We start from the raw sequence: 16,605 nt of genomic DNA on the forward strand, positions 1-16,605 counted from the left end.
GGTCTGAGTATTATTTTATTAATATTATTTAAAAATGTGGTGTATAAGATAGAAGAAATAATATTATTACAAAACATTTTATAGAGATAGATGATCTATGAAAAAGTAAGAATTAAGCAGTACTATACACTCTACATTTTGCCCCTTGAGTGATCAAGGATTATTTGTGGGTAAGTGAGGAGTAATATTCATGCTGTATCTGCACACATCTTACAAATGGAAACAAAACAGCCAAAAACAACGGTTTTTATTTGCTTTTTCTATACAACAATCTTTGGTTTAGTAAAACTGTTGACCGTTTTATTTCGACAAGCCGGCACACAGACTGATCTACTTGATAAAGCAGAAATAGCTGTGTTTTTGTAATACTTGGCCAGAAAAACAGATGCCTCATGCTTCTTACTATTCTCAAGGGAACACAGAAGAATAATAATTTCTCCTCCCTCCCAAGCTTATCTCCTTATATCTGTGATTTAATGACATAGGCCACTTATGCACACACCACCCACACTGCAGAGTGCCAGAACGTGAAGGAAAGACAGCGCTGTATTTTTACGCAGGTCTAGGGGCCCCCGACAGCAGGACCAGAGGTCACCAACCAGCATGTGAGGGACAAAGTGCACAAACAAAGCAATTCCAATGGCTACCTGACACATACAAAACACTTATATATCATATAAACAAAAAAGCTAAAGCCTTGTGAATCAGCAACTTCCTGCAGGTGTCCAAAATAACAGTGTGAAGGAAGCAGTGACCAGCTGCTGAGCACCTCAGACACTATTATATTAGGTCTTCCTCTAGTCCGGACAGTGCCCACCTGCTCCTGCAAAGTCGCCCACACAGAGGAAGTCGCACTCATTCTGATTTAAAGAGCAGCAGTTCCTAGAGACCTGAAAGAATGGTCGGCTGTTTACAGACATTTGTTTATTACTAATATACAACAAGTTTTCCTGCAACAGGAACATTCCTAGAAGCCTACTGTGAATTATTAACCATCAGTGGCCTGAAACCACAACTACACCCTCTCCCGCCGCAATCTCTTCTACCCAACAACTGAAACCCAAAGTCTTCTAGAACCTCCTAGAAACCATTATGTTTGGGATTCACTTTATTCACAAAGGTTACATTGTCTTTATACGTCACAAAGATATAAATGTAAAGTCTGATATATACAATAAAAACACACAACTTTAACTTTCTCACCTTGCAACATGCAGCGGTACGCAGACTCTGATATGGCATATATGTGCGGTGGCATTTCATGGCGCTTCTTTCCCCGGTACATCTCAATGATGTTTTCAGAGTAGATGGGAAGGTTTTTGTATGGGTTGATAACAACACAGAACAAACCAGAGTAAGTCTAGAGAATAAAGAGGGAAAACACTGTAATTAGATCAGGGTTCAACACTGCCTCATATAATCATAGATTAGTGGAATAATACTTCTGTATCACAGCGACAGCGCAGATAAAACAGATTCATAATGATAACAGTGATTTTTGAGCCTAGTATCATGACACAATGAATGTTTTTAATAAATGGAATATACTCAGGAATGTGACATTACCTTCAAAGCCAATAATGGGTTTCATATTGTAATAGCTTAACGTACAGTAAAATAAAACTAATACTGTAGGCTAGAATTTGTAATAGAACACACTGTGCCATTTCATGGATTGTGCGATCACTGGATGGGAGGCAGTAATCGTGCAGTATCTGTGGATTTATAATAGAGGTAAAGCTTCACTCACATAACTAATGGAGTGAATCTTGTTGTGTTTACACAGAAAATTCTTTCTCCATCACGAAGACAGGGTCTCAGCCCCAGAGATGTGTGGGAAACAGGGGCCATGTCTAGCCTGAATCTGGGGTCGAGCCGTTGAATGTAGCTCTTTCATGCCTTGTCTAGTCCGATTTCTTCTTTATTGAGAGGATATAATGCAGCTGTCAAATGCAAAAAGTTATATACAACGAACTTTAGAAAGAATTATCAAGCAGCATGAAGACTATAATATCAGTTGTTTGGGGGCAGCTGGTACTCCATTGTGCATTATACTATAGCTATTTATTTCCAGTACTATATGATCCTAGATTCAAAGATACAGTGTACTCCAGAATTTTTATTGTTTAAGGATAGATAATCCCTTTATTACCCATTCCCCAGTTTTGCATAACCAGCAATTATATTAATATACTTTTTACCTGTGAGATTACCTTGTATCTAAGCCTCTGCAGACTGCCCCCTTTATCTCAGTGTTTTTGAAAGACTTGCATTTTAGCCAATCAGTGCTGACTCATAAATAACTCCATGGGAGCGAGCACGTTATCTATATGACAGATTAACTAGCCCTGTCTATCTGGGAAAAACTGTCAAAATACACTAAGATAAAAGACGGCCTTAGAAATTAGCATATGAGCCTACCTAGGTTCGACTTTCAACTAGAGTGTGTGTGTGTATTTGCATGTATAAGTATATGCTGTGCAGTATGTGTGTATCTGCATGTATAAGGTGTATGCTATGTAGAGTGTGTGTATTTGCATGTATAAGTATATGCTACGTAGTGTGTGTGTATTTGCATGTATAAGTATATGCTACGTAGTGTGTGTGTGTGTGTGTGTGTGTGTATTTGCATGTATAAGTATATGCTACGTAGTGTGTGTGTGTGTGTATATTTGCATGTGTAAGTGTATGCTATGTAGTGTGCGTTTCTGTGTATTTGAGTGTGTGTACATGTATGTGTATATTGTGCTACAGAACTTACTGTGCATTTTTGCTGACTTTAAAGGCCAGAATCTAGAATATTAATGGGGAATGCAGAGAGCAGTTTTAAAGAATATATTTTTAAATGTCCAATTAAGATTAAAATATGTAGCACTGTCTCTGCAAAGGCTAATCAAATACAGAGCTCACATAGCTATACCAGTGGTTTGGAGCTTGTGTTTGATTTGCTGCCTAAGAGTATTAAAAGATATGACTTAATTTACAATTTTATTTATATTACTTTGGTCTTATGATTTTTTTTAACCCCTTAATGACCGGACCATTTTTCAATTTTCTTACCCTTAATGACAATGGCTATTTTTACATTTCTGCAGTGTTTGTGTTTAGCAGTAATTTTCCTCTTACTCATTTACTGTACCCACACATATTATATACCATTTTTCTCGCCATAAATGGACTTTCTAAAGATACCATTATTTTCATCATATCTTATAACTTACTAAAAAAAAAAAGATAAAATATGAGGAAAAAAATGGAAAAAAAAAACACACTTTTTCTAACTTTGACCCCCAAAATCTGTTACACATCTACAATCACCAAAAAACACCCATGCTAAATAGTTTCTAAATTTTGTCCTGAGTTAAGAAATACCCAATGTTTACACATTCTTTGCTTTTTTTGCAATTTATGGGGCAATAAATACAAGTAGCACTTTGCTATTTCCAAACCACTTTTTTTCAAAATTAGCGCTAGTTACATTGGAACCCTGATATCTGTCAGGAATCTCTGAATATCCCTTGACATGTATATATTTTTTTTTAGAAGACATCCCAAAGTATTGATCTAGGCCCATTTTGGTATATTTCATGCCACCATTTCACCGCCAAATGCGATCAAAAAAAAAAAAAAAAAAAGTTAACTATTTCACAAATTTTGTCACAAACTTTAGGTTTCCCACTGAAATGATTTACAAACAGCTTCTGCAATTATGGCACAAATGGTTGTAAATGCTTCTCTGGGATCCCCTTTTTTCAGAAATAAGAGACTTATATGGCTTTGGGGTTGCTTTTTGGCAATTAGAAGGCAGCTAAATGCCGCTGCGCACCACACGTGTTTTATGCCCAGGAGTGAAGGGGTTAATTAGGGAGCTTGTAGGGTTAATTTTAGCTTTAGTGTAGTGTAGTAGACAACCCCAAGTATTGATCTAGGCCCATTTTGGTATATTTTATGCCACCATTTCACAGCCAAATGCGAGCAAATAAAAAAAAAAAAAACTTTACATTTTTCACAATTTTAGGTTTCTCACTGAAATTATTTACAAACAGCTTGTGCTATTATGGCAGAAATTGTTGTAAAAGCTTCTCTGGGATACCCTTTGTTCAGAAATAGCAGACCTATATGGCTTTGCCGTTGCTTTTTGGTAATTAGAAGGCCGCTAAATGCTGCTGCGCACCACACGTGAATTATGCCCAGCAGTGAAGGGGTTAAATTAGGTAGCTTTTAGGGAGCTTGCAGGGTTAATTTTAGAGATCAGCCTCCCACCTTACACATCCCACCCCCTGATCCCTCCCAAACAGCTCTCTTCCCTCCCCCACACCACAATTGTTACCGCCATCTTAAGTACTGGCAGAAAGTCTGCCAGTACTAAATAAGAGGTTTTGTTTTTTTTTTAAATAAAAATAATAAAATCTTTTAGCTGGGATGGACCCCTGTCTTAGCCCCAACCTCCCTGATCCCCCCTCCAGCTCTCTAACCCTCTCCCCTACCTAATTACCGCCATCTTGGGTACTGGCAGCTGTCTGCCAGTACCCACTTTGGCCCCAAAAAACAAAGTATTTTTATTTTATTTTTCAATTAACTCTTTCTGTAGTGTAGCAGCCCCTCCACAATACCCCCACAATAACCCCACCCCCTCCCAGATCAATTTATATTTGAAAAAAAAAATTTTAACGTTCCCTGGCTTTTTGCCCTCATTGGTTTCAGTGTGGCTAATGCGCGCGCGTGCACGTGCACAAGCACGTGCGCCTCGTGCACACACACTATGTGCACGCGTCTCGTGCACGCTCCCTCCCACCCGGACAACGGCACCATCACTACCGGTGCAGAGAGGGCCACAGAGTGGCTCTCTCTGCATCGGAGGCTTGTAAAGGTGTATTGCAGGATGCCTCCATATTGAGGCATCACTGCAATACCCTCAGAGCTGCTGGAAGCGATTGTGATCACTTCCAGCACTCTGTTAGACAACTGACGTACCAGGTACGTCCATTGTCATTAACTGCTTGTCAGTTGTCATTAAGGGGTTAAGCCCCATCTCTGCTCCTGCCCACCACATATCAAACTTTTGCCTGGGGGGGGGGGGTGCCTCTTTTGAATTTTGAAATGTTGGGATGTATGTTACTGTAATCAGAAAGGTAATATTTGTTAATGTAAATATAGGCTATCGTTTGCATTTTAGGACAAAAAAAAAAGAAGGATATGGGCAGGGAGAAAAAGTAATTTTTTATATATATTTTTTAAAATATTAAATTCAAAAGCTTGAATTTCAGAAGTCTGGATTTTGGAATTTGGGGATTTGTACCTGGATATTATGATTGTAAAAGTAATTATCAGGCAGGGTGTCCTCACAGCCTTGTTTGCACAGTCTTTTATTGCTCTTTTTTAATGTCACTAATTATCTTTAGCAGAAGGGGAAAAAAAAAAAAAACCTAAGTTAAATCATAATTTTGATTTTAAAAAAAGTCACATTTTAGAAGTCTGTACATTTAACTCCTGCAAAGGACATGGACAGTCACAAAATTACACGACCCAGCTATGTGTGTCCTGCTGGAGCGCTGCAAGGCTTGCAGCACCAGAGAGGGACTTTGCCTATGTGTTCAGCACATTTGTGTGTGTCAAACACATTTTTCTAGGGTCACTAATGGTAAAATACCAGCACCTATTGCATCCATTTAATTCTAGAAATATCTGAGACAGCAGAGATTCAACTTCAAAGTACTGGAAATTAAGTACAGATGATAACCATTGTTTAGAAATTCCAAAAGACGACATTGCTTAATTTCTAATGTAGAAGAATTAAACCGAGTGATCCAATATGGAAAAAAGTAAATTTATGCTTACCTGATAAATTAATTTCTTCTATGGTAAGACGAGTCCACGGATTCATCCTTTACTTGTGGAATATTATCCTCCTGCTAACAGGAAGTGGCAAAGAGCATCACAGCAGAGCTGTCTATATAGCTCCTCCCTTAGCTCCACCCCCCAGTCATTCGACCGAAGGTACAGGAAGAAAAAGGAGAAACTACAAGGTGCAGAGGTGAAAGTTTAAATCAAAAAATATAATCTGTCTTAAAATGACAGGGCGGGCTGTGGACTCGTCTTACCATAGAATAAATTAATTTATCAGGTAAGCATAAATTTACTTTTCTTCTATAAAGGTAAGACGAGTCCACGGATTCATCCTTTACTTGTGGGATACAATACCAAAGCTACAGGACACGGATGAACGGGAGGGACAAGACAGATGGTTAAACAGAAGGCACCACTGCTTGAAGAACTTTTCTCCCAAAAATAGCCTCCGAAGAAGCAAAAGGTATCAAATTTGTAAAATTTGGAAAAGGTATGAAGCGAAGACCAAGTCGCAGCCTTACAAATCTGTTCAACAAAAGCATCATTTTTAAAAGCCCATGTGGAAGACACCGCTCTAGTAGAGTGAGCTGTAATTCTTTCAGGAGGCTGCTGTCCAGCAGTCTTGTATGCCAAACGGATGATGCTTTTCAGCCAAAAGGCAAGAGAGGTAGCCGTAGCTTTTTGACCTCTACATTTTCCAGAATAGACAACAAACAAAGAAGATGTTTGACAGAAATCTTTGGTCGCTTGCAAGTAAAACTTCAAAGCACCACGTCCAAGTTGTGCAACAGATGCTCCTTCTGAGAAAAAGGATTAGGACACAGAGAAGGAACAACAATTTCCTGATTGATATTCCTATTAGTAACAACCTTAGGAAGGAATCCAGGTTTGGTTATGAGTCGCATTGCAATGCAGATAGTTCAGAAACTCTTCGAGCCGAAGAGATAGCAACTAAAAACAGAACTTTCCAAGATAGAAGCTTAATATCTATGGAATGCATAGGTTCAAACGGAACCCCTTGAAGAACTTTAAGAACTAAATTCAAACTCCATGGCGGAGCAACAGGTTTAAACACAGGCTTGATTCTAACTAAAGCCTGACAGAACGACTGAATGTCTGGAACATCTGCCAGACGTTTGTGCAGTAGAATTGATAAAGCAGATATCTGTCCCTTTAAGGAACTAGCTGATAGCCCCTTCTCCAATCCTTCTTGGAGAAAGGACAAAATCCTAGGAATCCTGATCTTACTCCATGAGTAGCCTTTGGATTTGCACCAATAAAGATATTTACGCCATATCTTATGATACATTTTCCTGGTGACAGGCTTTCGAGCCTGAATCAAGGTATCTATGACCGACGCCGAGAAACCCCGCTTGGATAAGATTAAGCGTTCAATCTCCAAGCAGTCAGCCGCAGAGAAACTAGATTTGGATTTGAATCAGAAGGTCCTGTCTCAGTGGCAGAGTCCATGGTGGAAGAGATGACATGTCCACCAGGTCTGCATAACAAGTCCTACGTGGCCACGCAGGTGCTATCAAAATCACCGAAGCCCTCTCCTGTTTGATTCTGGCAATCAAACGAGGAAGGAGAGGAAATGGTGAAAACACATAAGCCAGGTTGAACAACCACGGTACTGCTAGAGCATCTATCAGTACTGCCTGAGGATCCCTTGACCTGGACCCGTAACGAGGAAGTTTGGCATTCCTGCGAGACGCCATCAGATCCAATTCTGGTGTGCCCCATTGCCGAAACAATTGTGCAAACACCTCCGGATGGAGTTCCCACTCCCCCGGATGAAAAGTCTGACGACTTAGAAAATCCGCTTCCCAGTTCTCCACTCCTGGGATATAGATTGCTGATAGATGGCAAGAGTGTGTCTCTGCCCATCAAATTATTTTGGTAACCTCTATCATCGCTAGAGAACTCTTTGTTCCCCCCTGATGATTGATATATGCTACAGTCGTGATATTGTCCGATTGGAATCTTATGAATCTGGCCGAAGCCAGCTGAGGCCACGCCTGAAGCACATTGAATATCGCTCTCAGTTCTAGAATATTTATCTCTGTCAGAAAAATTTTCATGTCTACAGAATCTATCAGAGTTCCCAGGAATGGAACTCTTGTGAGAGGGATAAGTGAACTCTTTTTTACGTTCACCTTCCACCCGTGAGATCTTAGAAAAGCCAACACGATGTCCGTGTGAGACTTGGCTAGTTGGTAAGTCGACGCCTAGATTAAGATATCGTCCAGATAGGGCGCCACAGCTATGCCCCGCGGCCTTAGAACCGCCAGAAGGGACCCTAGCACCTTTGTGAAAATTCTGGGAGCTGTGGCCAACCCGAAGGGAAGAGCCACAAAACTGGTAATGCTTGTCCAGAAAGGCGAACCTGAGGAACTGGTGATGATCTTTGTGGATAGGGATGTGTAGATACGCATTCTTTAAGTCCACGGTGTTCATATATTGACCCTCCTGGATCATTGGCAAAATAGTCAGAATGGTCTCCATCTTGAAAGACGGGACTCTGAGGAATTTGTTTAGAATCTTGAGATCCAAAATTGGTCTGAAGGTTCCCTCTTTTTTGGAGTAGAAGCCTTGCCCCTGTTCTGTTTTCGGAACTGGGCAGATCACTCCCATGGTATATAGGTCTTCTACACAGCGTAAGAACGCCTCTCTTTTTGTCTGGTTTACAGACAATTGAGAAAGATGGAATCTCCCCCTTGGGGGAGAATCTTTGAAATCCAGAAGATACCCCTGGGTTACGATTTCTAAAGCCCAGGAGTCATGAACATCTCTTGCCCAAGCCTGAGCAAAGAGAGAAAGTCTGCCCCCTACTAGATCCGGTCCCGTATCGGGGGCTACCCCTTCATGCTGTCTTGGTGGCAGCAGCGGGCTTCTTGGTCTGTTTACCCTTGTTCCAAGTCTGATTACGTCTCCAGACTGACTTGGATTGAGCAAAATTCCCCTCTTGTTTTGCGGCAGGGGAAGAGGAAGAGGGACCACCTTTGAAGTTCCGAAAGGAACGAAAATTATTTTGTTTGGTCCTCATCTTATTTGTCTTATCCTGAGGAAGGGCATACCCTTTACCTCCAGTGATGTCTGAAATGATCTCTTTCAGTTCAGGCCCGAATAGGGTCTTACCCTTGAAAGGGATGGCTAACAGCTTAGCTTTTGACGACACATCAGCAGACCAGGACTTAAGCCATAACGCTCTACGCGCTAAAATGGCAAAACCTGAATTTTTTGCCGCTAATTTAGCCAGTTGAAAAGCGGCGTCTGTAATGAAAGAATTAGCTAGCTTGAGAGCCCTAATTCTATCCAGAATATCATCTAATGGAGTCTCAACCTGAAGAGCCTCCTCCAGAGCCTCAAACCAAAAGGACGCTGCAGTAGTTACAGGAACAATGCACGCTATAGGTTGGAGAAGAAAACTTTGATGAACAAATATTTTCTTCAGGAGACCCTCTAATTTTTTATCCATAGGATCTTTGAAAGCACAACTGTCCTCAATAGGTATAGTTGTACGCTTAGCCAGGGTAGAAATAGCTCCCCTCCACCTTAGGGACCGTCTGCTACGAGTCCCACATGGCGTCCGATATGGGAAAAATTTTCTTAAAATTAGGGAGGTGGAGCGAACGGAATACCTGGTCTATCCCACTCCTTAGTAACAATGTCCGAAATCCTCTTAGGGATCGGAAAAACCATCAGTGTAGGCAGGAACCTCTAGATATCTGTCCATTTTACACAATTTCTCTGGAACTACAATAGGGTCAATCATCCAGAGTCGCTAAAACCTCCCTGAGCAATAAGCGGAGGTGTTCTAGTTTAAATTTAAAAGCCGTTATATCTGAATCTGTCTGAGGGAACATATTTCCTGAATCAGAAATCTCTCCCTCAGCCAGCAAATCCCTCACCCCCAACATCCATTGTGAGGATACATCGGATATGGCTAATAAAGCGTCAGAGGGCTCAGCGTTTGTTCTCACACCAGACCTACTGCGCTTCCCCTGCAACCCAGGCAGCTTAGATAAAACCTCTGTGAGGGTAGTATTCATAACTGCGGCCATATCTTGCAGGGTGAAAGAATTAGACGCACTAGAAGTACTTGGCGTCGCTTGTGTAGGCGTTAATGGTTGTGACACTTGGGGAGAATTAGATGGCATAACCTGATTCCCTTCCGACTGAGAATCCTCCTGCGACATACTTTTAGTAGCTAAAATATGTTCTTTGCAATTTATTGACCTTTCAGTGCATGAGGGACACATTCTAAGTGGAGGTTCCACAATGGCTTCTAAACATATTGAACATTGACTTTCCTCAATGTCAGACATGTTGAACAGGCTAGTAATGACTACAAACAAGCATGAAAACACTTTATTTAGTGAAAAAAAATAATCTTAAAAAACGGTACTGCGCCTTTAAGAGAAAAAAAAAGCATACACGTTCTGCAAAACAGCTTTAAAATTTTGCAAGCAGACAATATATGTAGTTAAGATTGCCCCACAAGGAATTTTAACATTTAACCCTTTGATGTGCAAACCGGATTGAAATTAGGCCTAAAAAAAAAAAAACAGCACTTTGCCACAGCCCTGCTGTGGCCCTACCTGCCCTCAGGGATAGTAAATATGGGGTTAAAGCTTCGATTTGGCCCAAAACATTCACCAGGGCCCTCAGGAGTTGGAGCTTGCTGAGAGAAAATAACTGCGCCTCTGAGGTGCGAAAATAGGCCCCGCCCATCTCACTCGATGTCTCTACAGCCTCAAAGAACCGAACCAGAGCGGTTTTAAACTAGCCATGTGGGTTCTGAGACCCAAAAAAATAAGCCAAGCCAAGTGTACCCTCAATAAAGTTGCCCAAAACGTTATTGCCCACAAAACGTTAAACAGCACCCCCAGTTCATAAAAACGTTTGCCCACAAACATTTACAACTCAGTGTCAACCATTTTTGTAATTAGCCCCTTATGCAAGCTTAGTAATGCCCTTCTTTTTGGCTCTTAGGATTACTGCTTACCCTTACCCTCATGGGGATACTGTCAGCCTTTCTGAAATACAGTCTCTCCAGAAAAATATGACTGAACATACCTCACTGCTGCAAAGCATGAAAACGTTCCTCACACTGAAGTTTCCTGTACTACTCAGCCTCTGTGGGAACAGCACTGGACCTTAGTTACAAATGCTAACATCATCATCTATCTGCTGCCTGAGAGTAAATAGTACACACCGGTACCATTTAAAATAAACTCTTGCTTGAAGAAATTAAAAACTAATATTTTATCACCTCTTTCACTTTACCCTTCCTAGTACTTAGAGTAGGCAAAGAGAATGACTGAGGGGGTGGAGCTATATAGACAGCTCTGCTGTGGTGCTCTTTGCCACTTCCTGTTAGCAGGAGGATAATATCCCACAAGTAAAGGATAAATCCGTGGACTCGTCTTAACTTATAGAAGAAATATCCTGTACAGTAATGTGAAAAAGAAAGAACACCCTCTATAAATTCTATGGTTTTACATATCAGGACATAATAATCATCTGGTCCTTTAAATTGTTTGGCAATGGCCTTGTAACCCTTCCCAGATTGACAGGCTGCAACAATTGCTTCTTTAAGATCATTGCTGAGTTATTTTGCTCCAGACCAGCAAACTGCTAAAACTTCAGCTTTTATAGGGGTGGTCACACTTGCTGATGATCAATTAATCAAGGACATTTTATTAGCAGCATCTGGCTACTACTAGTCTCTTAATTCCTATGGAAGCACTAAGGGTGTACTTAGTTTTTCACACATGGCTTCTCAGTTTTGGATTTATTTTGTGCTAAATAAATCATGACACTGTGTAATATGTCATGTGTTGTTCATCTGAGGTTGTATTTACCTAAATTTTAAGACCTGCTAAGGACCAGATTATTATTATTATTATTATGCCCTGATACGTAAAACCATAGAATTCAAAGAGGGTGTAGTTTCTTTTTCACGAATGTACATCTGTATACGATTAAAGAAACAGTTGTCAAAATTGAAATGTGCATGAGAGCCTTCTAATTTTAAAAAACAGAATTTATGCTTACCTGATAAATTACTTTCTCTTGTGGTGTATCCAGTCCACGGATTCATCCTTTACTTGTGGGATATTCTCCTTCCCTACAGGAAGTGGCAAAGAGAGCACACAGCGGAGCTGTCCATATAGCTCCCCCTCTAGCTCCACCCCCCAGTCATTCGACCAAAGGTTAGGAAGAAAAAGGAGAAACCATAGGGTGCAGTGGTGACTGTAGTTTTGTTAAACAAAAAAATTTTTTTACCTGACTCAATTGCCAGGGCGTGCCATGGACTGGATACACCACAAGAGAAAGTAATTTATCAGGTAAGCATAAATTCTGTTTTCTCTTGTAAGGTGTATCCAGTCCACGGATTCATCCTTTACTTGTGGGATACCAATACCAAAGCTTTAGGACACGGATGAAGGGAGGGAACAAGACAGGTACCTTAAACGGAAGGCACCACTGCTTGCAAAACCTCTCTCCCAAAAATAGCCTCCGAAGAAGCAAAAGTATCGAATTTGTAAAATTTGGAAAAAGTATGCAGTGAAGACCAAGTCGCTGCCTTACAAATCTGTTCAACAGAAGACTCATTTTTAAAAGCCCATGTGGAAGCCACTGCTCTGGTAAAATGAGCAGTAACAGTTTCAGGAGGCTGCTGGCCAGCAGTCTCATAGGCCAAACGGATGATGTTTTTCAGCCAAAAGGAAAGAGAGGTAGCAGTCGCTTTCTGACCTCTCCTCTTACCAGAATAGATAACAAACAGGGAAGATGTTTGTCTGAAATCCTTAGTTGCTTGTAAATAGAGCTTTAAAGCACGAACTACATCAAGATTGTGTAACAGACGTTCCTTCTTCGAAGAAGGATTAGGACACAGAGAAGGAACAACTATTTCCTGGTTAATATTCTTGTTAGAAACAACTTTAGGAAGAAAACCAGGTTTGGTACGCAAAACTACCTTATCTGCGTGGAACACCAGGTAAGGTGAATCACACTGCAAGGCAGATAATTCTGAGACTCTTCGAGCAGAAGAGATGGCTACCAAAAACAAAAAACTTTCCAAGATAACAACTTAATATCTATGGAATGTAAGGGTTCAAACGGAATCCCTTGAAGAACTGAAAAAACTAGATTTAGACTCCATGGCGGAGCATCTGGTTTGTAAACAGCCTTGATTCTGACTAAAGCCTGAGTAAACGCTTGAACGTCTGGTAACTCTGCCAGACGTTTGTGTAAAAGGATAGACAGAGCAGATATCTGTCCTTTCAAGGAACTAGCTGACAATCCTTTCTCCAATCCTTCTTGGAGGAAAGCCAATATCCTGGGAATCCTAATCTTACTCCATGAGTAACCCTTGGATTCACACCAACAAAGATATTTCCGCCATATCTTATAGTAGATTTTCCTGGTGACAGGCTTTCTAGCCTGAATCAGAGTATCTATAACTGACTCAGAGAAACCACGCTTTGATAGAATTAAGCGTTCAATCTTCAAGCAGTCAGACGCAGAGAAATTAGGTTTGGATGCTTGAACGGACCCTGTATTAGAAGATCCTGCCTCATTGGCAATGTCCATGGTGGGACAGATGACAAGTCCACTAGGTCTGCATACCAAGTCCTGCGTGGCCACGCAGGCGCTATCAGAAACACCAAAGCCTTCTCCTGCTTGATTCTGGCAACCAGACGAGGGAGAAGAGGAAACGGTGGAAAAACATAAGCCAGATTGAAGGACCAAGGCACTGCTAGAGCATCTATCAATATCGCCTTGGGATCCCGGGACCTGGACCCGTAGAGAGGAAGTTTGGTGTTCTGACTGGACGCCATCAGATCCAACTCTGGAGTGCCCCATCGCTGAGTCAGCTGGGCAAATACCTCCGGGTGGAGTTCCCACTCCCCCGGGTGAAAAGTCTGACGACTTAGAAAATCCGCCTCCCAGTTGTCTACTCCTGGGATGTGAATTGCTGAGAGATGGCAGGAGTGAGCCTCCGCCCACCTGATTATTTTGGTTACTTCCGTCATCGCTAGAAAAATCTTTGCTCCCCCCTGATGATTGACGTAAGCTACAGTCGTGATGTTGTCCGACTGAAATCTGATGAATTTGGCCGCAGCTAGTTGAGGCCATGCCTGAAGAGCGTTGAATATCGCCCTCAGTTCCAGAATGTTTATCGGGAGAAGCGTTTCTTCCCGAGACCATAAGCCCTGAGCTTTCAGGGAGTCCCAGACCGCACCCCAGCCTAACAGACTGGCATCGGTCGTTACAATGATCCACTCTGGCCTGCGGAAGCATATTCCCTGAGACAGGTGATCCTGAGACAACCACCAGAGAAGAGAATCTCTGGTCTCCTGGTCCAGCTGAATTTGAGGAGACAAACCTGCATAATCCCCATTCCACTGTTTGAGCATGCATAATTGCAGTGGTCTGAGGTGTATACGAGCAAAAGGGACTATGTCCATCGCCGCTACCATTAGACCGATTGTCTCCATGCACTGAGCTACAGACGGCCGAGGAATGGAATGAAGAGCTCGGCAAGTAGTTAAGAGTTTTAGCTTTCTGACCTCCGTCAGAAATATTTTCATTTCTACCGAGTCTATCAGGGTTCCTAGGAATAGAACTCTTGTGATGGGGAAAGAGAGAACTCTTTTTGATGTTCACCTTCCACCCGTGAGACCTCAGAAAGGCCAATACAATCTCCGTGTGAGACTTGGTTCTTTGGAAAGGCGACGCCTGAATTAAGATGTCGTCTAGGTAAGGCGCCACTGCTATGCCCCACGGTCTTAGAACCGCCAGGAGGGACCCTAGCACCTTTGTGAAAATTCTGGGAGCAGTGGCCAACCCGAAAGGAAGAGCCACAAACTGATAATGCTGGTCCAGAAAGGCGAACCTGAGAAACTAGTGATGATCTTTGTGGATAGGAACGTGCAGGTACGCATCCTTTAGATCCACGGTAGTCATATATTGACCCTCCTGGATCATTGGTAAGATTGTCCGAATGGTCTCCATCTTGAATGATGGGACTCTGAGGAATTTGTTTAGAATTTTGAGATCCAGGATTGGTCTGAAAGTTCCTTCTTTTTTGGGAACCACAAACAGGTTTGAGTAAAACCCCAGTCCTTGTTCTGCAATCGGAACTGGGTGGATCACTCCCATTGTATGTAGATCTTCTACACAGCGTAAAAACGCCTCTTTCTTTGTCTGATCTGTAGACAGACGAGAAATGTGGAACCTTCCCCTTGGAGGAGAGTCCTTGAATTCTAGAAGGTATCCCTGGGCTACAATCTCTAATGCCCAAGGATCGTGTACATCTCTTGCCCAGGCCTGAGCGAAGAGAGAGAGTCTGCCCCCTACTAGATCCGGCCCCGGATCGGGGGCTACCCCTTCATGCTGTCTTGGTGGCAAGCTGCAGGCTTTTTGGCCTGTTTACCCTTATTACAGCCCTGGTAAGGTTTCCAGGTTGCCTTGGGCTGTGAAGTGTTACCCTCTTGCTTTGCAGCCGGAGAGGATGAAGCGGGGCCATTCCTGAAATTGCGAAAGGAACGAAAATTAGCTTTGTTCTTTGTCTTAAAGGGCTTGTCCTGAGGGAGAGCATGGCCTTTTCCCCCGGTGATATCTGAAATAATCTCTTTCAATTCAGGCCCGAACAGGGTCTTTCCTTTGAAAGGAATGTTCAGAAGCTTGGATTTAGACGACACATCGGCCGACCAGGACTTTAGCCATAGCGCCCTGCGCGCCAAAATGGCGAAACCTGAATTTTTCGCCGCTAACTTAGCTATTTGGAAAGCGGCGTCAGTGATAAAGGAATTAGCTAGCTTTAGAGCCTTAATTCTATCCATAATTTCCTCATATGAGGTCTCCGTCTGGAGCGAGTCTTCCAGCGCCTCAAACCAGAAAGCAGCTGCAGTAGTTACAGGAATAATGCAGGCAATAGGTTGGAGAAGAAAACCTTGTTGAACAAAAAATTTCTTAAGTAAACCCTCTAATTTTTTATCCATAGGGTCTTTAAAAGCACAACTGTCTTGGTATGGTTGTGCGTTTAGCAAGTGTAGAAACAGCCCCCTCCACCTTAGGGACCGTCTGCCACGAGTCCCGCATGGGGTCAGATATGGGGAACATTTTCTTAAAAACAGGAGGGGAGAGAAAAGGAACACCTGGTCTATCCCACTCCCTAGTAACGATATCCGCTATCCTCTTAGGGACCGGAAACGCATCAGTGTAAACAGGGACCTCTAAGTACTTGTCCATTTTACACAATTTCTCTGGGACCACCAAAGGGTCAAAGTCATCCAGAGTAGCTAATACCTCCCTGAGCAACACGCGGAGGTGTTCTAGTTTAAATTTAAAAGCCAATGTATCTGAATCTGTCCGAGGAGGGACCTTTCCTGAATCAGAAACTTCTCCCTCAGACATCAAATCCCTCGCTCCCACTTCAGAGCGTTGTGAGGGTATATCAGCTACAGCTACCAAAGCGTCAGAATGCTCATAATCTGTTCTTAAAACGGAGCTATCACGCTTTGCAGGTAACACGGGCAGTTTAGATAAGAAAGCTGCAAGAGAATTATCCATGACTGCCGCTAAGTCTTGTAATGTAAAAGGGTTAGACGCACTAGAGGTACTAGGCGTCGCTTGAGAGGGCGTAACTGGTTGTGACACTCGGGGAGAGGCAGACGGGCTATCTTCATTACCTTCAGTCTGAGAATCATCTTGGGCCACATTCTTAAGTGCAACAATATGATC

General features: G+C 42.2%; 1 protein-coding gene across 1 annotated transcript in view; it reads right to left on the minus strand.

Annotated features, from left to right (window-relative positions):
- MYH10 (myosin heavy chain 10) overlaps positions 1 to 16,605 on the minus strand; it is a gene marked incomplete in the record, with an annotated part of 607,379 nt that overhangs the window by 521,037 nt on the left and 69,737 nt on the right. The window contains 1 exon segment of the mRNA XM_053709890.1: positions 1,204 to 1,360. Coding sequence (XP_053565865.1) covers positions 1,204 to 1,360 — 157 coding nt within the window.

The sequence above is a fragment of the Bombina bombina genome, chromosome 1 (assembly GCF_027579735.1).
Source record: "Bombina bombina isolate aBomBom1 chromosome 1, aBomBom1.pri, whole genome shotgun sequence".
Taxonomy (NCBI): domain Eukaryota; kingdom Metazoa; phylum Chordata; class Amphibia; order Anura; family Bombinatoridae; genus Bombina; species Bombina bombina.